Below are 26768 nucleotides of genomic sequence, written 5' to 3' on the forward strand. Positions count from 1 at the left end.
GGATGACGGGCCAGCCCAATCCCCCGACCTGAACCCACTTTGAAAACTTCTGGAGGAAGATGGATGGTCACAAGCCATGAAACATGTCTGAGCTTCTTGAATTTCTCTGCCAGGAGCTGCATAAAGTCATCCAACAGCCATGGTGGAGAGCCAAGACACGTGAAAGCTGTCATTGAAAATCAGGGTCAAAAATATTTCAACAAATATTGATATCTGAACTTTTCTCAAGTTAAAACTTTAGTATTGTGTTGTTTAGAAATGAGTATGAACTGGTTTTCTTTGCATTATTTGAGGTCTGAAAACACTGCATTTTTTTGTTATTTTGACCATGTGTCGTGTTCTGCAAATATATGCTCTAAATAGCAATATTTTTATTTGGAATTTGGGAGAAATGTTGTTGGTAGTTTAGAGAATAAAACAAAAATGTTCATTTTACTCAAATGCATACTTATAAATGGTCAAATCAGAGGAAGTAATAATTTTGCAGTGATCTCTTATTTGTTTCCAGAGCTGTATATTCTTACATTGTTCAGCCCTTCTTTACATGCAGCTGAATTTTAAGGCTCGACAAGGTGAACCAGACGTTTACCACAGTCATCAAAGTCAGATAGCATGTGACGCAGCAGCTTCTTAAAGCTTGGTTCTCCATTAGAAGTATACCTACAAATTAACTGCAGATACAATTTGACCCAGGCCTGGTGTATATATACATGCAGTCCTGATACTTTGACATACACCAATAATTTACTTTGTGCAGGGTGTGATAAATCTTTGGTGAGGATTTCTACAGAAAACACCACTTTCTGCATGTCTGTGTGGCATGTATGAGTGTTATGTTCTGTATTTAACTGAGAGAGAGTTTGTTTGTGTGATGTGCCGGTAATTTCTTCACTGCCGCCATGACTTGCGGCTGAGCACACACACACAGGCCACGTTAATGCGTATGAGTCTCCATGCCACCAGGTTCTTAAAAGAAGTCAGCGCTCGTACAAAAGTGTGTGAGTTGGTGCAGTAGGAGTTCCAGTGTTTTGCGTCGATTCCTAAACAGCCCGAGCCACCTGAGCGCGAGCTGTGACATGTCGTCTCAAAGAAATATTGCTTCTTGTTGACATTGTTGATATTTACATCTGGCAGAACTGTCACCTCATTTCCTGAGATGTCTGTGGCTTTGGTTTTGTTGCCCACCCAGACGCTGATGCTCTCACACACCGAGTACATCCCGCGGTGCAGAGACCCCCCAGCTCTTCTACGGGTCCTTCTGCTGCCACCCTGTGACTCCGCCGGCTCCGCATCAGGGGGCTGAGCGCTGAAGAGCACCCTGGGTGAACGGTAGCGCCGCTTGTTGAAGAGCTTGGGGTCCACTGTGGGGACGGTGTTGTGGTTGTGGTCCGAATCCTGCTGCTGTGTGGTCCTGGTGGCACACGAGTCTCCTCCTGTGGTGGCCACAGCCTGGGCACTAAAGAAGAGGAGCAGGGCCAGCATAGACGACCTCATGGGCACACGACCTGAGGAGGAAAACAGTGAGTTTAACACAAACACATACATCGATGACAATAAACTAAAACATATTCACATAGCATCTTTCAATAACTTGGTTAACACGCTCTGAACAAGAGGGTTAAAGAACATTAGAGCATAAGACATGTTCAGGCTACAGATGAAAGAGGCTAAAATCAGATTTTTTTTCCTACTAATGTAACTCAGATTTTGTTTTTGTAATGAGAGTAAGGAAGAAATATATAAATATAAAGTGAGTACTGACAGACCCTGGCCAGTTACTAAAATCAGGCTTCTCCACTGAAATTAGTGACTTATCTAAAGGATGATAATGGCACAAAAAACAAAAATCTGTCCCACTTATTCAAAACACAAAAAAGGAACACTCAATTCTTTTGAAAGACACTAACAGGGCAAGAAATATAGTATGCATGGTAATGAAGGTTGAGTGTTTAAAAAAAATCATATCTTTCAGTCTCTTCTTATTAAAATGTGAATTCCCCCTCCATTTTACATGAGCATGGCAGGTGATTCCCCAATTACTATTTCCAGTTTCTCTTAACTATGGTTTTTACATTACATATTATAACAGTACTTGTTATTTCCTGATAAAGGGGGCCGGATACTGATTATGAACTTACAAAAGAAATCCATTCAAGTGGAGTGTTAGCCTACTATTTTGTTGGCCAAGGACTGAAAATATCCTAATGCTTGTATTCCACAGCTAGCTGCTGTCCAACAGTGGACTGGGTAAATCAGTGCAATCAGAAGCCCTGCATCCTGCTTTACAGGTTGTGTGAAAAGGACCAGTCAAGCAAAATGTGCTTGGCAGGTTGATTGAAAAAATAGGGTTGAAATGGGGTATTGCATCCTTGCCCAATAAAAAAAAGGCAGCTGGTTTGATCTTCCATATTCCAGATTCATTTATCAGTTACTGGGCTTGATGAAGTTCAAGAGTTACCAAGGTTCTAATAAAGTAAAGCAGTTTTAATCTTTAGGGGCGAGTAGGTTATTAAAATCCATCATTGGTTGGCCTCTAGATACCAAATTTATAGCACAGATAAGGCGGTTGTGTGCAAACTCCATCCCACTTTTTGGACACGTGTGTAATAAGTGAAGCCAGTGAAACCAAAATACATCTACATTGGATTAAAGTTCTTTTCCATTCCAAGATATTTGGGAGCTTTAATCCAGTGAGCAAATACCTCCAGTTTTCCTTTAAACTTTCCAAGTACAGCACGTGCTGTGATCAACACTAACTTAAAGCAGGTCCTCTTTAAAGAACACAACACATGTTCCCTAAGGGATTGATATTTATCTCTAATTGAGGTTCTGTGATCAGTTTTCAGTGTCTGACATAGTTTTATGCGCAACTTACAGGAATTTCTCAGCAGCAGCCGCTCTAAGGCTGTTTGTAGTACAGAATAAATGACCAGGTTTACTATTGTGATGATTAATGGTCTAATCATCTGGATCACAGATTCTACTAGTTTCAGGCTATGTGAAGCACCAGTGTGTGCCAAAGGAGGGAGGATATTGAGATGAAACACTTTCTGAGAGACTCGACATATAAACAGGGAGTGGTTGAATGTTTGATATCAAAATGGATGGTTAATAGGGAAATTATTAGTTTGAACTCTGCTTATTATGACAGATAATGAACATTTCCTGCATTTGGACAGTGTTGATTTTTCATTGAAAACAGCTGCAGGCTATAAAACAGTACAAACAGACATTTCTAAAGAGAATGTGAGCTCTATGTTAAAATTACATGGCATTTGTATTGTAATACGGATGTTTTTAACAACTATTACAATACAGACTAGCCTGTAGTTTGAGGTTATTTTTATCCTCAGTTTAATTTAATGGATACTCATTCAGTAAACAGCTTTGGCTAATTAGGACAGAAGCACCACATTTTCCAGGATTTTATAGATCTATAAAGTCAGCAAATAATGAGTGGTTTCAACATAGACCACCCTTTTTTCCCCCTTTTTTTTGGGCAAGTTTGCTCCCAAAACTATCTTTGGTTTTATCTCCAGACTGTATTCAGAGACATGAAGAAGCCTAGGCTGGAAAAAAATATGGAAACAGGTGTCAAATTACCTTTAAGAATATAACACACACTGTTGTGACATCCTGTCAGTTTAATATCATGTTTTTTCATCATTGCTGTGTTTCAAATCACCACAACACACAGCTGTTTGCAGTGTGTGTGCCTCGCTGGCTGCATAAATTGACAGCTTTTGTGCTGGATATAACAGTATAACAGGGATCACAGGCATGTTTACGCCTACGATGCCACTGCTAGCAGGCTCCGTCAAGTTGGTTTATTATATGCTGTGTTTGCCTCAGGTGTCTGGATGAACGCTTCTGGATTAGAACTGTTGGCACAACAATTTAAAAGGAAACCCATAGTCTGTGCACAAAGAGCATAATGGGAATGGTGATTCCACTCATAAATACTAGTGAGGCCTGATCGTGCAGTTCAGTTCTATGTCTCTATATCTCACCCTGATATTTTTGGGATGTCTGCTTGTCTTTCTTACCTCTGTTGCGGGGGTTTACAAACATTTCTACCAAAGTTTCTACAGTGATTGTCATACAATTTGATGGAAGGCTAAAACTTGATGAAGGAAGAACCCATTCCAAAGACCAATAAAATAGGACTAAGTTACACTTTATAGGCAAAAGTACTGGGAGACATTGAATTCAGGTGTTTCTCTTCTAACAGGGGTCTGGGCTACAAAACAATAATGACAAATGCCATAATATAGTTTTATATTGTAACAAATATCATTGCATTGGTTAGTTTTGTTAAAATTTTTATCTTTGTTTCCAAAATACCTTAGAGATAGTTTTTACTTAATTTTTTTAAAAATTTTTTTTATCCATGACTACGATGTTGAATGTTCTACCTCTAAATTACATGCTCTGACTGTAAATAATAATTTTCTACCACAGCTAACCATCTACTTTCTTCACATCTCACTTAGGAAGAAAAATCGCCCATTGAACTTTAAGGAATTATTAATGTTTATACCTCAAATTGGCATTAACAGGATATCTTATGAGCTGTAGCCATGACGTGTCCCAATATTTTTGTCCATATAATTTATAAACATCAGTATTTCCTTCAATTTTAATGTTAGAAAATAAACACCTGAATTCAATGTGTCCGAATACTTTTGTCCATATAGTTTTTTAATCCTTTTTTTCCCCAGGCATTTGATTAATTCACTCGACTTTGGTGACTTGGTGAAAGAATGTGTTTCCTGTTTCCGTTTAGGAATAATATGTAACTATACTAATATATATGCTGATTTCATTGCTTTACTTATTTGTATTTGATGTTATACACAAGGCTGATAAAACTTATACAAAAAGATAAATGAAGCATAGCTCACATTAGAGCTGTACAATGCAATGTTATATATTGTGCATATTGTTTCAAATGGAGCTGTACTGTTTATATTATGTTGCAAATGACACTGCGTAAATATTCTTGTCATTAGGACACTTGACATTTTATGGTGCCACAGAATCAGGCAGGAAATTAGCATGGAAGCAAAATAAACAAACATGGAGGAGGGTGAACATGACACACAACAAAGTCATTCTGAACAAGAATTGCTCCAGATAAAGTATGTTTACGTTAAGCAATTCAATTTGTAGAATTATTGATTGTATATATAATTAGCATATCATAAAATCCCATAGTTCTTGAAAGAAGATTTTTAACTGTGTACCCACCTCCAGATCAAATCGTAAATTCTGGTTTGATACAGCAAGTAAGAGAGTCTGCATTTTGAGAATACGTTAACACCACTGACATGAAACAAAGCCTAAAATGATCCTATCATGGCTTTTTACAGAAACGACAAAATAGGTATAATAGGATAGTTTTTTTTTTTTTTTTTTCTACATTTAGGTTCTTATGCCAGAGTTGAATAATTTAGCAACCAAGTGGCCAAACACTGAGGAAATCATCACTCAGTCTTACAGAAAATAAAAAACTCGCCACATAACTGACTTCAACAGTATTAATTTCCCAGTTTTAGGTATTAACTTGAGTTTAGGATAAATGTTACCTTTACAGAATATTGAATGTGCAGAAGACGACACATTGGACTGAAATCTGCTGCATTCAGTTTTTATCTACGGTCATGCCTACCAGTCTCATCTCTGCTTTTAAATGATCTGATTCAAGTTGTACAGTTTCACAAAAAATAAAGTCTAGCTAGACGACCCTGAGGCGAGCATTCAACTAAGACCTTTGTTACCATGGTAACAGTCACTGACTGACAACAAGGAGGAAAACATGCGTCATACTTTGTAGTTTAATAATGTTGAGAATAAATGAGGGAACATTTTTAAAAAGTAACCTGCTATCAGTTATTTAGTAAAAGATGTCAGTGTTTAACCTAACTGAACAGTTATAAAGTACTAAGTATTTATTATATCATATCTAAAAATTAAGCAGAATTATGGATTCCTCCTTCCCAATAAAATATTTTTTAAGTTTTACATTTTCTCTTGAAAGTAAAAGATTTCTGCACGAATAAACTTCGCTGAGGGGTTTGGAGTGATGACACAGTTTTTGTTTTTAGTTTGAAAAAGCCTGAATTTATCAATAATTCAAAGCAAATTAAAGATAGTCAAGAGATAAACAACTTTCAGCATCAGATCCATTATGTGTACTGACTGAAGTCTATTTGTCAGATCTAAGTGTGGGTCAGGGTCTGTCTTTATGAAGTAGGCCTCTTCTTGGATGTCGGCACCAAGTGGGCGTTCAGTGGTCAAGGACAAACTAACCCTTTTAAATTATACCCACAGGAGGTGAAATATATCTAATAACACTACAAAAACCATTTTCAAAAAGGCTTGTTTCTGGGAAATGAGTCTCATTTGTTTTGTAAAGAAAAATAATCCTGTCTATCATGTTATTATAAAAATAATTGAATTTTAACAAAATAAAACTTTGTCTCAGTACCAAATTCCAAGAGTAACAACCAAAATATTGGTTTGTATAATATTCCAGCAGAATAACAAGACTCTTTTCCTCATTTTATATGCAAGACCAATTGCACAGCTGAAGAATTTTAAGTCTGGTTTGCCATTTTTGCTTGTTTTTTCAGTCGCTGCAGCTTAATTCTGATTTATGAGACTTTGCCAAGCAAAATGTGCTTACCATATTGGCAAAAGTTTTACCTAACACAAGAAAATTTTATTCAAATGTTATTTTACCTATGAATATTTGGCGTCTTTGTAGTGGTGCTGCTTTACGTGGATACATCCTTGTGTGTAATCTGTAAGACATTCATACAGTTTTGGGAAATAATTATTTCGACCACCCGAGAAATAGTGTTATTCTGTTTTTGAAATAGTAATTGTTTTTAGACGGTTCTATGTTTTTCAGTATCAGATGGTCTCAACCACCGAGAGAGGCCCTTCCTGACCACCAAGTGTGCGTAATATGCAGTCGTGGAATATTGTAAAAATAAAAAATACAAAAAATTATACAGTTTGTTTTTAACTCTTTTACATTTTTTTGTATTTCATCAACTTGAGCCGTACATAAAAATACCAAGTAATCAATAGCTGTCATATTTGTGTAACCCTTTAATATATAATACATACATTATTTGTTTAGAAAATAGGCCTAGTTTTGCTTTCATTAATCTAAGTGCATTTTTTTCTTACACTCAATTATAAAATTTATATGTTCTTTGTCTGATTTTTGTCTCACATTTCCACACATGAAAACCCTGGTGCAGATCTTTCACTTCATTGTCGCGGTGCTCCAGTGACTTTCCAAACTTGTATGTACCCTTAATCCTAATCTTCATTTAACATCCAGACCTTTTCAGTGTCTCCTAGTGAACTGTGGCACCCCGGTGGCTCCTAGAGGATGTGATTAGAGCTCACTGTGTTCTGGTCTCCTGCCATCAGGCCCGACTGTAGCCCCCATCCAGTACACCTCCACCCTCCTCTACCTCCGCTCTCCAGCTCTGTTGAGAAACAAACAGAGAAAGTGTCTCGACCTGCTCGTAAACCCACTGTAAACACATTCTTTACAAGCCCAGTACGGGAAGAGAAAGTTAATGTTATTCCCGCTCAGCAGAAAAGTGCATACTGAACATACCGAAATAAAGAAGGAGACCTGTGTAATGTAGAGTATCTACAGTGGCAACATGCTTTCAGTAGTTCAGTAGTGATGTTGTAAATGTTGCCAGCATTCTTGGATATATGAGTTCTGACAGGTTTGTTAGGAGATAAACAATCGTATACTTGAAAAGACAGGCGCATAGCTGGATATTTACATATTAAAGATTATTTAGAAACACATACATACCAGATCATTTCCTAATTGTGGATTTTGTATAGGAAGGCATACGACTATAAATGTTTCAACATCACATAACATTTTCCATTTGGGTTGATTTCCTACCTTCATAAAAAAGCATTTATAGCTTCACTTATTTTTGCATTGCAGCTTAAAGTCAAGCCACTTCATCAGAGTAAAGCCAGACACTTTAATTTTGTTTTGTCATTTTGTTTTATTCCTATCAAGTGCTCAAGTGCACTTAAATTGAGTGTTTTCAATTTGGTGGATTATGTGTTATGTTACACCTTTGGTGGTGTCAGTCTTCTGAAGCCCACTGACAAGAAAAGCCTTCAAAGGCAAAGAATAATCCCTGAATTTATCCTCCCTAACAAACCTGTTCATCATATTCACATATTTATTTTAATTTAGGGTGACGTTCCACTGTGTTACTTTAAGCACTGTTGAGAAGACAGTGAATAGGATGTGGCGCGCATGAAAAATTACAGAAATGTTAGCTCTGTATAAACACAAATGAATGGGCTGTAAATCAGAATAACACTGGTGTGTTCCTGTAGACGTGAATGAACACTGACTTCAGACAAAGTTGGTCTCTGGCTGTGGTTGGATCTAAACCTGTGGCCTCTTGACCTGTTTAACAAACCACCAGCAGTAGTTTTATGACCCCTGAGCTGTGTTTTCTACAGTTGTGCTTCTATGTGCGTTTTTCATTTAACACCGAACATGAATACATTATATCCATCAACCGCAGTGTGTTTGGTGTTTGTTCATTAACAAACTGCTGTACCTTTTTTAGTCATGTCCACTAAAAGTGATGAACTTGTCTCACACTGTATTGTTTTTCTTCTGTCAGTAAACACATTAAAATCATTTCAAACTCAGTAATGATTTTTCAACACTGAACAGAAACTTATGGAATTTGTGGTTGATATTGTAACGTGAGGGTTCATTGGTTAATAGTTCATTCTTTATAAAATGAGACAGCAGGACGGAGACAGAATTCTTCTTAAACATTGCTTTACTTTCCACACACGGCAACTACAGCAACAGTATTTCCTGACACATCTCCTCACATGACTGAACTAAACAATCAGGAGCTAGCAGTACTTAGATCAGTAAATGTAATTGATTTAGAAAGGCAGATTCAACAAATTATCTTAGCTGCTTGTGCACTACAAATGAGAATATTTAAATGTCTAAATAATAATTATGCAAACATAAATGTGAATAGTTAATTGGGTAAATGTGAATAGTTAATTGGGTAAACACAAATATTTTTTTTTACAAAAATGCATGAATTATTCCCTGTAATTTATGTCACTGTTAAACCTTACATTTCTGCAACAGAAATTACTTGAACTTCTGAGCCTTACAATATTATACATGTGATTTGTGATATATGATTTTTCCATCATGAATTACAGCCCTTACATATATATTAATGAATGCAGTCATTTGACTCAGACATAAATGTCAATTGTACCTTTTCACTCTGAAGCCAAGGAACAAATAACAGTGGGTTTTTGGTCGAGTATGAAGGGGTTGTGTGTAACTCATCAACCCACATTAACACAATAGTTATTTTACCAATTTCTATTTTTGCATTTCTGTTGTATTTTGGCACTGACACTGCAGCAGAATTTTTAGGAAAAATAACTGCAAAACATGTCTAGAATCCTCTATAATTATTGTAGGTTTAGCCATGCATTTGTATAATAAAATATAGAAGGCTTGGGGAAAGTTACATTATCTCATCCCACACTGGACACTTTATACTCTGTGTTTACCCAAACAGCCTTTTTCTGACACTGATTTGGTACAAAACCACAAACAGTGTGACAGGTTTTATTTGAAGTGGGAGAGATGTTTGATGTTAAATATGATATTTAAAGTATGTAGGATTATGTGTAAATCACAACTAGGAACAGGCCCAATGACTTTGCCATTGTTCATTGAAGAGACTTCCACTTAGAGTATTTACATTTTGAATAACCTGTATTAATGTCTCATTTTGAAGGTTTAATAACCGCCTCTGAACCTGCCAGTTAATGCCAAACTATCTGAGCTGTTTGCAAAGACAGATTTATAATGAAAGGTCAGAGAAAGCGTCAGCTGCAGCAGAGACCGTGGGTGTAGTTGTTTATAATTGTTAATGTCAGGTCACATGTCAGAACGTTGAATATGTCTGTGAAAATAACAAGATATGAATACTTGTGTTTAATGAGTCACACAAGAAGAGCTCAGCATTTTCATCAAATCATGGTATGTTGATTATTAACAAAAGTGACTTGCATATTATTTAATATACAATATGAGTGATTATGTTAATAGAAAACAAATGTCTTTGTCATTTAGAGAATCTGATTTTGGTCCATGACACACTACTGTGGTTAAGAAACATACAGTCAGCAGTCTCGTCCTGTGGTGAGAGGAGAATGGTAACATTCATTCAAACTACTAGGTGGGCTCCAAATATGCACATAACACCGCTGTACAACATTAGTGTGCACTAGGCCATCTCACATTGCACTGCTCATTGAGCCCTGAAGCAGATGGGCAACAGCGACACACAACATGCCGAACAGATGAAGCTACAGTAGCGACTGTGATCACCTGATGACTCTTAAATTGATCTGACTGATCAGATTGTGGTAATGGTGTAACAGTAAAGAAAATATAAACCCATTTCTGGCCGCCATGGGACCCTCAGTATAAGGTTACAATGTGCTGTCGACAGCATTTCACATGCCAGATACTGTGTTGGTTTTGATTTTAGTTCATGTTTTGGAAAAAAAATCCTCAACATTTCTTTGACCAAACCAGTGAAACATGGTTGGAATGATGTTTGGATGCTTCCATTTGTTGAGTCAGCATGAATGAGATGCCAGCAACGCCCCACCACCATCAGCCTGTAAGATAATGTGGGCATTTTAGGTTACAGTTAAAATGTTTCAGTTTTTTGCTACTACAGGAGTACTGTGTTCAGCATAGATGAGTGTAAACAAAACAACTCATCACTAGAGTCCTCCCTTCAGGAGCATTTTTTTTTTATTATTGTTAACTTTTATTTTTACAGGTGGGGTAGGAGATCTTGGAAAAAATGGTTCGAGCAAGCTACATTTTGAAAATACACAATTCAAAAGTCCAAACCCCTTTCTTCGGACATCCCCGTGAAGCCACACCTCCAGAGTACTGGCACTTGCGATGCTTGTTCTCGAGGGTTCATGAGTGCTGCACAGCATTAATTTTCCCAGCTCCAGGCCCGGCTCGGGCTCGCGGATCCATGTGTACCTCAGTCAGTCTCCTCCAACACCTCTGCTCTTACAGAACAGCCCCAGTTCATACCTATTTGGCTAATGTTACATTCCTTGTGATTTATGTTAGTGACAAAACAGTTTGCTGGTGAGCTTTCCATCCTAATATAATTAATATAGCCAAGCTCTGGCTCTAGCTTCGCTTCCTGCACAAGTGCTCCAAGCCTCTGAGAATGCACGATTCATGCACGAAGAGGGGTACGCGCAGAGGGGGGAGGGACAAATGGCAGTTGAGTTTAATTGACAAATCACCATTCAATCATTTCGATGGGCCGGTTAAAATGATTGGATGATGTTTTTTCAGTCCTGTCCATTCCACAGGTGACTACATTTTTTAAAATTTTTGTGTTAGAGTATTTAATTAATTGGTTGTAGTCGGGGTGTAAGGGGGATTTCAAGCAATAAAGTAAAAAATGCTCCAGGAAAACATCTCCTACCCCACCTTTAACTCCTCGGCTTTATTTGTTGTTACTACAATACTGTGTAACAGTACTACAATACTGTGTAACAGTATTGTACAACTACAATACTGTGTAACAGTATTGTAGTATTTTTTTGCAAGTATCAGTCCTTTAGGCTTTAACAGAATAGGTAATGTATATGTTAGTTCCAAATGAGTACATCAAAAGCCACAGACAGATCCATGACAATGGTCGGTTCTTTACATCTCCATAGCAACAGTGGCTATGGCTCACGGGTCTGCTGGACCTCTTCCTGTCAGTTTCCTCCAGTTTCCAGCTTCCTTTTGATGTTGGAGGAAAATGTACTCACTGATAACTTAGTCATATTTACAGTTTCTCTGAAGGGCTTTAATAGTCTGTCTCACTTCCTTTGTTAATTGCCTATTTTCTTCTGTAATAGTGCCCAAATAACACATCGGGATCTATAGTAACAGTGTTCTAGCTCTGATTTTATACAGTTAGAAATCATAGGCAGTCAGTAAAAGTCAGGAATCTCTTAAGGCTTACTTTGCTTCCACAACTACAGAAAAGCTCTTAGTTGTTAACAATTTCCTCTGTTTTTTTCCTTTTTTCTAACATATGTAACATGTAGAATACCCCACCTGTACCAAGCGTCCAGCTGTAGGATCTGGAACAGCTTCCTCTGTAAGATGGTTTTATCACTTCAGAATCAAGTCATAGAAGTTAGATCTTAGACACTAAGGCACTCTCCACACAAACAAACATGTATATATTTTTTACACACGGATATTTTCTCCATTAAAACATCTATCCATGTGACCCTTGATCAAGAGAAATATTTCCATACACACAAGAACACAAACATGACTACAATGCCCATGCAGACTGTTCTGTTAACTGGGAAGACACAACACCTCCTGTATATCTGCCAGTTTTTGTTTTCCATTTTATTTTATTTTGCTCATCACCAAATGTATGATATGGAGCACAAACATTATGTCATAACAGAAAAAATAATATACATTCAATAATAATAACAGGAACATGCACATTATTATTATTTTTATTTATTTATTTATTTGTTTATTTATTTATTTATTTATTTTTTTGATGTGCACTTTGAAAAGCATTTTTTCAAATCTCTATTTTAGTGACACCAAACAAGCAGACATATAGAGGAAATGTTAATAAAGCATACATTAACCCATAAAGAGTCAGTGCTACTTTTGTGTCAGTTCCCAAATGAATTTTTCTCTATATTTAACCTTTTTTAAGTGATTTATCAGCTTTTACTGTAATATTATCATCAGTATTTTGCGTTATTTCAGTGGAAATCATGGATTTTCCTATATTTAATTCCCTAATCATGTAGATGCCTAGAGTAGATTCATAGGTTATTATCTCAGAAACAAGGAAAACTGAAGAAAAGGTGACTTTTTCAACAAAGATATCATTAATTGAACATGAAAAAAAGTATCTCCATCCACTGTCACTGACTAAACTCCATGGGTTTTACTGGTGAATTAATGTTGTAGAAGATGACGGTGTTTCCACGTTCACTACGGAGCCTCTGAATGTCCAAATGGGTCATATCTGATGACCATGAAAAGATGACAAACTGCATTTTACACCAATTATTTACATGTATAAATAGGATTAGTGAATCAACAGGTATTAAACATTTTACATCAGTAGATGCTTTGGTTGCCAATAGCCGTTTGAGTCTTTATGGGTTATTGTGGATACGGCATTAAAATAAATTCTCTATATTGTCACCATAACGTGTTTTAGTTTCGTTTTGTTTTTGCCTCTACATGCATACAAAGTTATAAGAAATTCTTCATATGCTAGTGTAACTGAACTGAGTCAGCACGCCAGACAGTTACGTGGTCTGTTAGTTTTAAATGCAGAGGCCACCCACAACCACTGACCTACAACTCATTAGCTCTAATGGAGTCCGTTTAATGAACCCCGTCTAGGTTGACTGACACGCAGCCTGGGGTTGCACACTATCCGGTCTGCAGTCCAGGAGCAATCTACCTCCCTCTGAAAAAAAAAATGGCAGTGGCTTCATTCATATGGTAAAAGTCACACAGCACTTGAAGTAACCTGATCCGCTGGGGCTGGCTCTCAAAGAGGAGGGGAGGCGTAGGTGACTTTATCTGAGGGCCACCGATAGGCTTTGAATGACACACTGCTCATTACGCTGCTGTGGTCATTGGTGCAAAACTGCTTACTGAGCTGAAGTGTAGCTTTGTACTGAACTGAATCCAGAGTTTAACCCATAAAGACCCAAACATACACCAGTGACCAAAATCATCTACTGATCTAAACTGTTTAATATTTGTTGATCCACTAATCCTATCAGTACATGTAAATAGTTGGTGTAAAATACAGTTTGTCATCTTTAAATCAACGTCAGATATATCCTATGACCCATTTGGACGTTCAGAGGCTCCGTAGTGAATGTGGAAACACCGTCATCTTCTACAACACTGATTCACCAGTAAAACCCATGGAGCTGGATCCATGACAGTGGATGGACATACTGGGTTTATGTTCAGTTAACCCATAAGGACCCAATGTTACTTTTGTGGCAGTTCCCAAATGAATTTTTCTCTATATTTAACTTTCTTAAAGTGACTGATCACCATTTATTGTAATATTATCTTCTGTATTTTGTGTTTTATCAGTAGCAATTAGGTATTTTCTTACATTCAGTTTACTAATTATGTCAGAGGTCATAAAACTAAGAGTAAAGTTAAGTGGATATTATATCAAAAACAGAGAAAACTGAAGAAAAAGTGACTTTTTCAGCAAATCTGTCATCAACTGAACATAATCCAAGCATCTCCATCCACTGTCATTGATCTAACGCCATGGGTTTTACTGGTGAATCAATGTTGTAGAAGATGACGGTGTTTCTATGTTCACTACAGAGCCTCTGAACATCCAAATGGGTCATATCTGATGACCATGAAAAGACGACAAACAGCATTTTACACCAATTATTTACATAGATTGATAGGAGTAGTGGATCAACAGGTGTTAAACAGTTTAGATCAGTAGATGGTTTTGGTCGCCAGTGGATGTTTGGGTCTTTATGGGTTAATGATAGATCTGACTGAAAAGTCACTTTTTCTCAAATTTTCTCTGTTTTTGGTATAATAACCCTCACTTTTATCTCAGCAATGAAGATTAAATTACATGATCAGTGAATTAAATATAGTGAAATACCTGATGTTCACTGAAAAAATGCAAAATACAGTGGGTAATATTATGATAAATGGTCATAAATCACTTGACAACGGTTTAATAGAAAGAAAAAATAATTTAGGAACTACCACAAAAGTAGCACCGGGGGTTTATGGGTTAAGATCTACAGTAAGGTTACTCACAACTTAATTGATGGATTTGAATGTACTTATTAACTAAGCTTCCAACTAAAGTTCTACACTAAGAGTCATGAATGAGTGGATAACTTGAATAACTGTTTACAGTAAAAGATTTTTAAAAAAAGGGCATCATTTTGTTGTGTTGGATACTGCAGAGTATATTGTTCCTGAGGCTGTTTTTGTGAGCCACATAAAGATGAAAGACGGGAAAAGGCAGTGTTCAAATAGAAGAAGAAAAGAAAGATGGGAACAACAGAGCAACATCACCACTACAAAGTTCCATCCATCCCACAAAGGTTGTGTTCATCAAAATTGTGTTTTACTGCTAAATAAAGAAAGGCTTTCTGTTCCTGATTAATGATTACACTTGATTATAGTCCAGCACAAAAATGTGAACTAGAATTGACTTCTTCTCGTTTCCCCTTTGATACTCCCCTCAGAGAAACGGTGATGTCTCTGGATGCAGATCTTGCATCAGGCTGCCTCAGTGTTTTCAGATTGGAGTCTGTTGGACAAAGATCCAAACACACCCACACAGCACAGCTTTAACAGCAGCAACAGAGCGCTGCCAGTGAGATAAAGACAGTAGGACACCGTAATGAATCTGTGAACAATGAACTGCAGAGAGCACCGTCCATCTCTTAGGCAGACTTATTAGTGTCCAACTGACTCTGGAAATGTGACATTTTGAACCAGAGTGGAAGGGAGAGCCTCATTACCAGGAAATCACAAAGTCTTACCGGATGAAAATAAGATATCAGATTTTTCAACATATCTGCCAGTAGTTGAATGAATCTTCTTTTACTCACTGCAGTGAACTACACATTTGATGCACTTGAACTGAACTTGAGTATTTTCATTTTATGCATTTACTCCTACTATGTTACATCTGAGAGGCAGATAATCACATTGTTTGCTCATGTATGACAGCTTTAGTGATAGTTATTTTTCACCTGCGATCACCTTCCTGTCCAGTGCAAATCATGTACTGATGAGCTGATTTGTTCTAAGCTTGTAAAGGTTACTAATACTACAAACACAGGATTATCTCTTAGAATATGATGTATAGCGGAAAATTAAACTGCCAACATATAAAGCAGATAAAATCAGCCCAACCGTTAACATTTACTACATCAGTAAAATGACATTTGATACATAATGCATCTTTTTCTGATAGTACATACAGTGGTGGAAAAAGGTTTTTAGACAACTAATATTTTTTGTGATATATTGAATTAAGAATCACTCTTGAGTCATTGAACTCTGCCAAATATTGTTCTGTTCTCTAAACCCACATCTTCTGCACATGCTCTGTTTGGCTGAGGTCAAAACTGGGTGTTTGAGCAACATAATGAAACACATCTAGGGCAGGACACGTTGAAAGTGTCAAACTGGGAAAAAAGATGTGCATTTTTTGTGTCTGTCTGATGCAGCAACATCTGAAAAACAAAAAAAGAGATTTTTCTGCAAATATTTTATGATAATATTTGAGATTGTGTAAGGGTGTCTGAAAACTTTTTTCCACTACTGTACTTTTGCTCAAGTGAAGTTTTGAGTGCAGAGCTTTAAGTCATATTACCAGTGATATTTATTGTATATTTCACCATATGAATACCGTGTAAATACTTTTACTTAAGTAAAGGATCTGAAAACCTCTTCCACCAAGTTTGTTAGCCTAATACCATCAAATATGTCTGATATTTTTGGTGCTTACATGGTACTGGGTGTTTTCCTTTCCAACAGGATTGATGTGATTATCTGCTCAGTGCTCAAGGACATACTCTATATGCAACATATTTAAGGCTACATATAATCTTTTTTCCCTGTGCATGCCTGCCTCAGCTTGTTCCCAAGTTGTAGTGAAATGTCTTATTTTGACTTTTGGCAACTAGTCAAAGGAGCCATGTTAAGAGGGATAATAGCATGCAATTGAAGCGAATAATGTCCCTTCGACTGCTGTCCTGTTGCATCTAGTTGAGGCAATTTTCTGTGTTATCAGACAACTATGTGGGAAACCATTTCAAACACAAAATGACCTTGGGTTATAAAACGGGCCAGTGCTGGCTATTGGTGGTGATTTAAAGCAGATGTGTGAAGGTCTCACAGGCTCTCAGACCCAAAGACCACATCAAGTCCAAACTGAGACCTCACTAAATCAAGCCAAAGAGCGAATCAGGGAGGGCCGTTCCATCAGCAACAGAGTTCATTCTCCAAAAGCTCGTAGTGATGTAACAGACAGGAACTAAAGCCATCGCTGACCAGACACAGTGATTGCAACATCTGGATGACAGTAATGTATTGTTTATGTTCATGTGATAAGACACACAACCTCTGCAGACATTATAATGCAGCTTTGTGATTCAGTATTTACAAGCGGAGTAGTTCCCACAAGAAGCCTTGGCACATACTTCCTGTTGACCACTCGATCAAACGTCCCTCCACACACGCAATGAAATCTGCTAAATATTATGGATAAGTGAAAACAGGCTACAGAAAGAACGCATTCGATTGTCCAACATTTTTCTTTATATTGCCCCCAACAGCATGAATTACTATCACAGAATGACAATAATAGCCACATGAGGATGATAAATGGCAGATATAACCAGAAGAGTTTCATTACTTACTGGTGTCTGTGTTTCTCCCTGAGCTGAGAAATCACAGCTGACCCTGGTCTCTATACACCACGTAACCATACACAACACACTCAGCGAAGAAACAGAAACACTCACAGATTCCAAATTAGTTAAATAAACGTCTCTAACAATGACTCAAGGGGTCAGTGTACATTGGTTTGTGTTTTCATCACTCAGTGGCACATACTCAACAACGTGGCGGAAGTTTAGTTTGTATAGTTTGCTCAAACCTTGGCAGACCTCAGTATCCTGAGATGAACTGTATAATATTGTCAGATCCTCATGTAAATTAACTTTGTCTCAGTGCGAGTCCAACTGAAACACAGCCTCTGTGGCCAGTGCTGTCTCAGGTTCTCCTGTTGATAATCACTGTTATCCCAGCGGCTTTTGTTTTCAGAGTCACGGCCAATTCAATCAGTGGAGGACATTACAATGGCAGATGTCATATCTGATATGGCTTCGAGTGCTTGGACAGAATCACTGCTTTAATTTGTCTGTGTATTTAAAGAAATGATTTGGCCAGACTTTTACATCCTCCTGTGTCAACACTTGGCTGATGTTGAGTCTGTTAGTGTCATAATAAAATCATTCACATCCTTCAAAAACCTGACAACTGACAGAATTTTGAGGAAAACCGTTTGAGACATGTAAACGTCAGAGAATTTTCCTGTACACATGATCACATCCATTTATTTACAGGGTTAGTGGCGTTAACAAAAACACAGACTAAAATTAGCAGTGAAAAAGTACATTTGGTAACTGAAATAACAATAAAAATGGAATAAAAATCACTAAAATAGAATTGTTGGTAATAAACCAGGTTAATTCAGATTTCTCTTCAGTATTAATAGCTCATGGCATAATATGGGACCCAGGGTTTGTGAATTTGATGTTGTCTATTCATGCTACTTTTTTCAGCTTTTCTCAACTTAGGCCCAAAAAAATCAACACCAGATTTTAATGAAAACTAAAATTAGTCTATTTCTTGAAATAAAACTACTTATTCACTTGTAAATCTAACTGAAATCAAAAACCCAAGGGAAAAACTAAATAATATTAAAAAAAAAAAAAAAGAAAAATACATGTGAGACGATGCAGACTCATCAGATGGATCTATTTCTAATCAGCGTCATGAAGCTACAAATCCAAGTTTCAAGTCCTCCTCACTAACGCCACAGTACAATAAAGGTAAAATGTTGAGTCGACTTACTGACAGGTAGAGACATGATGTGAAAGTACGATACATGTTCAGCAGTTCATTCACTAAAGCACTCTGGAGAACGGCTGTAAATTCAAGCCCAGAGAAAACTAAAGCTGTCATTCAAGTCAATGATGATCTGAGATATCCAGCCCGGGAAAAAAAAGTAAAATAACAAACATTATAAGCCAGAAAATTTGAAGGATTACAAAGTGTATTTATATTAATGACTTGGCTTTACTGAACATTGACCTTTTGCAGCCATTTCATTCAAGTTTGATGCAGGAAAAACGAGGTTCCAAATCTTCACTCAGTCAATATAGGCACATACTGAGTTTCATACAGATTAATATGTTTGTAAGTTGTACTTGTCCCATCATCACACAGATGTGAGATTTGAAAGCCTTACCCTGTTCACCTCTGTTCCTTAACATCACTCTTTCTTGTGACTTATGTCTCTCATGTTGCCTTCACGTGTTATTGAGAACAGGATCCTTTTTTGAAATTACAAGTGTGATGTGTTCAAGTGCTTTTGTTGTTGTAGTAAAATGAAAACAGTTTGGGACTGTTAATTCATCCGCTACAGCACTTTTTTTTTGTGCAAATTGTGTATACTATAAATGTGAAAAATCAGCACCTGAACATTAATAGAAACATTGTTTATCATTTGCCATGAATCCCTCGTTGCTCTCTGACATGTTGTAAGGTTCAAAGGTTATTTTCATCTCGGCAGCTCGGATATCAACATTTTTGTCCAGTTCTCCAGTGAAAATACGACGTGAGGGGGTGTACATGTGCAATTTTTGAGTTCGTAACTAGTATTTACCTTAATTCCCATCGTACGTGAAGGCAGGGTCAGTATAAGTGTGGAGCAGCAGTTCATGCAGTTGCAGATTGTCTGTTGGTTCTAAGTGGCTGTCTGAAGAAATACTAGTGTTGATGGATTTTGTGTAACGTACTATGTTGCGGTGTGTTGTCTTTGCGGTAACTTGCCTCCAATATGACACCCACATGTCTTTAAAAGTTCCCCACATGAAAACCAATATGAAAAGAGCTCTAAAGGCTTACAATAAGATTTTATACATTGAAGAAGAGGCGTATTTTGGCCACAAATGTCAAGAATCACTAACAGTTCAACAGCTCTCTAGTCTAAAATTTCACAGCTATCACTGTTGTTTTGCCAACTTAATTTTCTTTCCAGGCTTTCATTTTCAATCTAGCTTTGGCATTTTGTGGTACCCATTTTCCAAATTGATTGTTTAAAGTCTGGCTTCACTGAGTGTGTGATATATCTGCACCTTTACGGCCAATCAAACAGCTCCTCACATACACTCTGACACCTTTGTGTCTGTTTTTACTGCAGCTATTGTTTTTGTCACGGCAATTTTCCACAGCCCTATATTATGGTTACTCCTTTTCCAAATAAACGCACCCCTGCTGCTGTTATGGAAGGTAAATAAAGCATCGCCACAGAAGCAGCAGAGTGGATGTAAAAGTGCATATGTGGTACTATGTTTGACGTTCTCTGCTCAAAGCAAATCTGACTGTTTGCATCCTGGCACTTTTAGTGGTTGTCTGGACTCTCACCTTATTTGTTTTCACTGGCTGAAATCAAAAAGGAGAGTCCTTAAACAATTAGTCTATACTCTATACCTGGCTTGAATCAGGAAAGTTACAAAATGGAAAAAATGGAGCTGCCAGTCAGAGAATATATGTGGACATGTCAAACGTACCGATTCAGACACTAATAACTGCTTTCGATACTGGTTTATTACTTAGCATCAGTGGTGGAAGTAAACATTTAACATCTCATCAGTTTTGGGCTGAAACTCTGATTTGAATGAAAACTTCGCCATAAGCATTTTAAAAGAACTGGTTTGAACTGGTATGGACTCAGCTCTGTGTGAGGGAGTGGAACTACAGATGGGTAGTTACGTTACGGGGTTGAGTTGTCGTTGGCGCGCTGGATGTAGAGACTGAGCCACAATACACACAGTGTGTGTGTGGCCTCACTGTAATTTGCTATGTGAAATCAAGAGGCACTGCTGCTTCAGGGACACTTCAGTGAAAGGAAGTAATCCAGTTCAATCACAGACACTGGCCTGTTGTACAAATCCTGCTCATTCCCACAAATATTACAAATTAATGCAGTTTTTGGGAGTAATATAGTACATGTGATATAATACAAATTAATGTAGTGCAGGTTAATATACTGTTTTGTCTTCAGGTGTAAGAGAAGATAAAGTTGTGTCTCTGAGAACTATTGTAAGGTTTTAACAGTTGCCTTTATTTTTTCTTTTCTTTCTGTACTTTGTAAGTAGGTACCAGCTCTTAGACATATGCCTGAGGCTACTAGAGATGATGGGACATGTCTGCATGCAAGGATAGATGCTGATGCAATTATATATGAAGGCTGCCTAATCGGGTTTGATGCCAGCGAAGACAGGAATAACAGAAGTTTCTGTAATTGTAGGCAATTACAGCCTCTTTCTTTTAAGGAACAAGAGAAGAGGAAAATTATCAGAATATTCGTCATGTGTCATGACCCCTGAACGTTGGATGAATCAAAATAGAGTCACATTCAAGTCTGTAACCTGTGGTGTTGACACTTTTAACAGTAGTTCACAGTAGGTGCTTTCTATGTTTGAAAAGAGTGGTGGTTAAAAGCATTATTTCACACAACTTTATTTCACTGTAATCTTTTACTTCTTAAAATATATTTAACAGTGTTGCCTTTGCGTGATATAGGAGTTGCCATCATTCCAGTATTTGTTATGCTTATGCCTATACTTCCACCCATGCTGGTTCCTGATTTACTTTCTTTTGCCATTCTTTGAGGGAAGTTAAATTTCTTCATAAATCAGGTGCATAGTTTTATGTACTTTTCCTGTTAGAAATCCAGCAAAAGGAGGAATGTAAAAAGGTGTAGATAAATATTTACTGTGAAGCAGCTGCAACAACTATCAACTTATGTCTGTCAAGACCACAAAAGGACAAGACAGGAAATGCAGGTGGAGGATGACAGAAAAGGAAAATCATAAAATGTGAGATATCACTAATTACTAGGGCTGTGAAAAGTAATGCATTTAGGTGGATTAGTCCATCATCATGATTAGTCTGACTAAAAATTTTAATGCAATTAATCCATCTGAAGAGCAGAATGACACTGAACTTCTCACACATTTTGGGCAGTTTGTCCAAGTAGTTATTGTTGTGCATGTGCAAATGGGCAGTTGATCCGGTAGTGACAGGCAGCAGAACCAACCAAAAAAAGATGGAAGACACTAAATGGCACATCGGCCCTCTGGATGGAAATATGAGGACAAAAAAAACAAAACAAAAACAAGACGGAACAGTTAATTGACAGCTATTATGCACACTCTGCAGGAAGGAATTTTCTTTTCACCGAAGCACTTCCACATTAAAATACCACATTAGCACGAAGCATACGTTAGTCGGGGATCCTGCTAGCACTTCGGCTAACGTGTTGCCCAGCTTGCGACAAACACGTTAAGTGCATATATATTCTCTTCTTTCCTGAGTCTGTTTGCTCCTGCAAAATGAAATGCGATTAATATAGATTAGAAATTAATCATGATTAACCGAAATTAATCCACAGCAACCCTATGATTAATCTGATTAAAAATTTTAATCATTTAACAGCACTACTAATTACCAAATAGGCCGAGGAGAGGGAGTCCAGTAAAAAGAGTAAAAATGAATGACACTGACGGAATGTTTATCATAGGGCCATCCGCTAAGGTCATTGTTATAGCCGTCCAATGGTTGGACATTTCCTGTGGATGAACAGGTTCTACAAACATGAACCAAACAGCATCTGTAATCTGTCTAAGACTCTGTGTCTGGCCCACAAAACTCTGATCATCCATCTGTGGAACAGATCGTTCTGGACTAAGGAGCACCAGCTGGTGCAAAGAAAAGTCTTACTGCAGTACTTTGTTACACTGCATACCAGAAGAGATGGAACGAGACAGAAATAATGGGCGAGATATAATTTTTCCATCTGTCACTCACCACAGGTACATTTACAGTTATTTGTACTTTGGAATACACCTTTTAGTCATTATTTAAATGTGAACATATGTGGTCATATTTAGTAAGTATGGTCTTATCCTTTTTCAACATATTACTGATAAAACATACAACATAAAACACAAAAGATCACCTCAGTTTCCAAAAGTTTTGTTTTACACATTTTGCGACTCTAGCTTTATTTTTACATAAATTGCACCAAAACGGAAAGATGAGTTTTCATTAGGATTTGGACTGGCAGGTGTATAGGATTTACATTTATTTTTTTCTTATATTAATGGATCTCTGTCATTGATCCAAATGTCAGCAATTGTGCAACACATAAACTACACAGTAAGTTATAATTCATTCATTTGATATAATGTACATGAGACCCACTTACTGACAACTTACAGACATTTTTTCTGTGTTTTGGTTTTATTTGATAGAAGTTGCAGAGACAGAATGCCCTTAGACACTCAGTTATTGATTATTTTAGAAACCCTATGATAAGATTATTACTTACATACCTAATATTAAATCTGAAACATAAAAAAGAGGGTTTCCCATTTTTTAAGTAAAGTTTTATGTCTTGTATTTCCTGTACAAAGGATGAGCCAAATGAGGACAAGCTAGGGGGAAAACACCTTCCAAAGCTGCACCACCTTGATTAGCACCTTACTTTCACAGCTACTGAAGTATTTTATGGCTTTGAGTTATCAGTAACACTAATTATAGTCAATTGTTTGCATGAATATATGTTTTTTACGTGCAGCTATGTGTTTAGTCTGATTTTATGTGTATTTTCTCCAGCACGTGGAAAAATTTCACTGTTACCTTTGTTGTGTAATTTTCTTTTTTTCCGAGACACTTGCCTAAAACAGTCCAATTGAACCACAAATGCCAAGCATAGTGGACTTTATTTCCCATGTCAAAAAACATGACTGCAAGCTCCTTTTTGAAGGCAGCACAAAGGATTAACCACACAAAACAAGCCTCAGGCGACTAGATGACAAACTCATCTCAGCAAGAACTTGAAAGTGACTGTCACTGGTGAAAATGAACATGTAGAAAGAAGGAAAAACACACTCAGGAACACTGTGAAAATGCTCTGAGGGAATATATGCTTTTCTATTTTTTGCCAATCAACATGCCTTAACTCCGACCCTGTTGCCCACCCCCCTCTAGTTTCATCACTGTTACTTCATCACCCTCTTTGTCAATGTAAACTGACCACTGGCTCTTTTGTTTGAGTGCACAGAAGCCTCCCTGTTGATAGTACAAATTATTTTGTTTTTTGCTACCATTTGGCTGAGTGGATAAATTATATAAAGAAATAAATTAGTCTACTCAGACTCTGTACGACCAAAACTACTGAACACTTCATCTCAGCAAACACCTGTAAAAGTCAGAGTAATTACCTTTTCAAAAACGGAATGAAAAAATAGCGAAATCAGAAAAATAATTAAATGCACTTAAACTACATATTTGCAAAAACTGATTTTGATTCCTTTCCCAAAACAGTTCATATACAAAATGAAAAAGCATTTTTATGTTGCTGGTACTCTCCACTATGATCACCTGCAATTATACTGTTACGCAATAATTTGTTTTAACTATGTGGCGTACACACTGCATAATTTAAGGAGCTACCCTGCAGCTAGCCCTTTTTCTAACCTATATATCCCATTGAAACACAAAAACTGTGAAGGAATGCTTTGAGAATATTTCCTAGCCCGAGGTGATGAGTGTAGGTCTGATGTGTGCTATTGTAACCTGATGAGCCCCAGGCTAAGCTTCAGCAGTTTCTGATGGGATGGAGGAGATGATCAGTTCTCTGTTGGGTCTGGTCTTCAACCTAACTAATCAGACAGAGCTGAAGTGTATGTGCATAAATGTGCCACATGTAAAAGTTAATGTTGTTTACTCCTCACGTCAACTTGAAAGCAACACATAGACAACAATTCAGAATGAATATTTCCTTTGCTTTTCCTGTAGATAGCTTTTAAAATGTTATGTAAATCTGTTAAATACCTTATATTTTACATGGCTGTAAGGTACTAGAGATCAGTGGAGTGTTGGTGAAGGTAAAATAGTCCTCTACCTCTGCAAAAGCTCTCTTCTCTCCAGCAACACAAGATTTCCAAGGATCAGTCAAATATATTCCAGTTTGTGTCCAATTCCACAACATGCCAAGGAGATAGAACACATTTGTGGTCACTTATCCCAAACGCTTCTGTCTGAGCCTTGCACTTGTTTGAAAATTGTTCTCAAAGTAAGTAAGAAACATCCCAGAGGCTGCAGGCTGTGTGAGACTGCAGAATGGTGCAGGTCCTAGTGCCTGCCCTGTGTGAACCAACAGTCGTTCATCATTTCTTCAAATGAGGGCTTGACTTCTGCCATGGTGACATTTACAGAAATGGTTCACAAATCAGTACTAAATGCATACAGTTTTGTTTTGTTTTTTTCTGAGTATTGTTTAGCAAAAGCAGTTAATAGAATTTGTTTCCGTGTTGTACAGTTAACATACTGTCACTGCTGGTTTAATTGTTGACTTGTAGTGTCTTGTAGTTTAATTTCCGCTCCGTCATCATAAAAACTTCCATGTTCCATTCCAACTCATTTGCTAGAGTATATTATATTTCTGCAAACAATGATTTGCCTGTAATCTCAATATTTCCGAACCAAAAGTATATTTCATATCAACATTTCTTGTATGTGTATCAGTGTTATAGTTTAACTGCTCGGCAGAAATCACATTCATATGTAGCTCTTTAACAAATTTTGGTTGGTTGAGGTACTGACAACACTAGGGTTAGGTTTGGAAAAAATACCAGAGATTGGATTACAAGAAAAACCACAATCTTTTCCTAAGTCTAACCAATGCGCTTTTATTGCTTAAACTTAAAAACTCTAGGGAATGCAGGGTGCAGACTCTAGTTATTGGTAACAAAGACTTTGCATATTTACCATCCATTTCCTGCTCATTCCTGCCTATGAAGGAAAGAAAAAAAAGGAGTGGATTCTAATAATCAGCTCCAATAGGATATTTTACAAATGGTCGATATCAGTAGAAATTGGTGTAAATAGTGAATGATGGCTAATATTATGCTTCTAAACTGGAGGAAATAATGGCTCAAAATATTAAAAATTCACTTACATCTCAATTTTTTATGGTTAGTTTAGTCTTCAGTGTCACATTTTTTAAATGAATTTCTCAGAAAGGCATTTTCAGTGTCTGTTTTGTCAGCTGAATAATAAGATATTAGGTTTTTCTGCTCCAAACTATCATTACTGACCTTAATAAATGTGTTTTGGTTTTTCTCTACATAACAGTGGTTTACAGATGTGTGCAACAATAGTATTTACCCTGTCTCTCTCTGACCAGGTTGTCTATTGTACATCTATGGTGACATATTGTCTTTAACAACAACATTTTCAAGTTTGCACTCATGTCATATTTCCAATCCAGTCCAACTTTATTTGTAAAGCACTTTAAATCAACTGCAGAGAGCCAAAGTGCTGTGCAGAAGAATAAAAAAAAAATAAAATACAAGAATAGATTAAAAGATATAAAAAGCTGTACAGTTTAAAAACAACAAAAGATAAGACTAATAAACTAATACCAAATAAAACAATAGAATAAAAAAATTACATTCAAACATCTCACATTGTTTTAAAAGCCAAGGAGAAAAGATGGGTTTTAAGAAGGGATTTAAAAACAGACAGAGAGGAGGCCTGTCTGATATGGAGAGGCAGATCGTCCTTTCTTTAACACTTAAACTAAGCTAAACAGAATTCGATTCTGCTGTTGTTTACTATATTTTCCAGCTGTAAAACTTCTCCAGGTGGCTTTCATCCGGTTATGTAGTTGCAGATGAGCCATACTCTTATCATGAAAAAATGTAGGCAAAACACCGTGTTTTCT

At 37.0% G+C, this 26768-nt stretch overlaps 1 protein-coding gene across 2 annotated transcripts; it reads right to left on the minus strand.

The window, feature by feature from the left end:
• Positions 1 to 358: 358 nt before the first annotated feature.
• Positions 359 to 25079, minus strand: ngfb (nerve growth factor b (beta polypeptide)). Of its 2 annotated transcripts, XM_030134740.1 has the most exons (3): positions 24945 to 25079; positions 7360 to 7508; positions 359 to 1505 (listed from the first exon to the last, which is right to left on the minus strand). In XM_030134740.1, the coding sequence occupies exon 3, from the start codon at positions 1492 to 1494 to the stop codon at positions 889 to 891; it is 606 nt and encodes a 201-aa protein (XP_029990600.1). In that variant the 5' UTR covers positions 1495 to 1505; positions 7360 to 7508; positions 24945 to 25079; the 3' UTR covers positions 359 to 888. The 2 variants fall into 2 exon arrangements, with proteins under 2 accessions (XP_029990600.1, XP_029990601.1); XM_030134741.1 differs by lacking the exon at positions 7360 to 7508.
• Between the last annotated feature and the right edge of the window lie 1689 nt (positions 25080 to 26768).

The sequence above is a fragment of the Sphaeramia orbicularis genome, chromosome 5, assembly GCF_902148855.1.
Source record: "Sphaeramia orbicularis chromosome 5, fSphaOr1.1, whole genome shotgun sequence".
NCBI lineage: Eukaryota > Metazoa > Chordata > Actinopteri > Kurtiformes > Apogonidae > Sphaeramia > Sphaeramia orbicularis.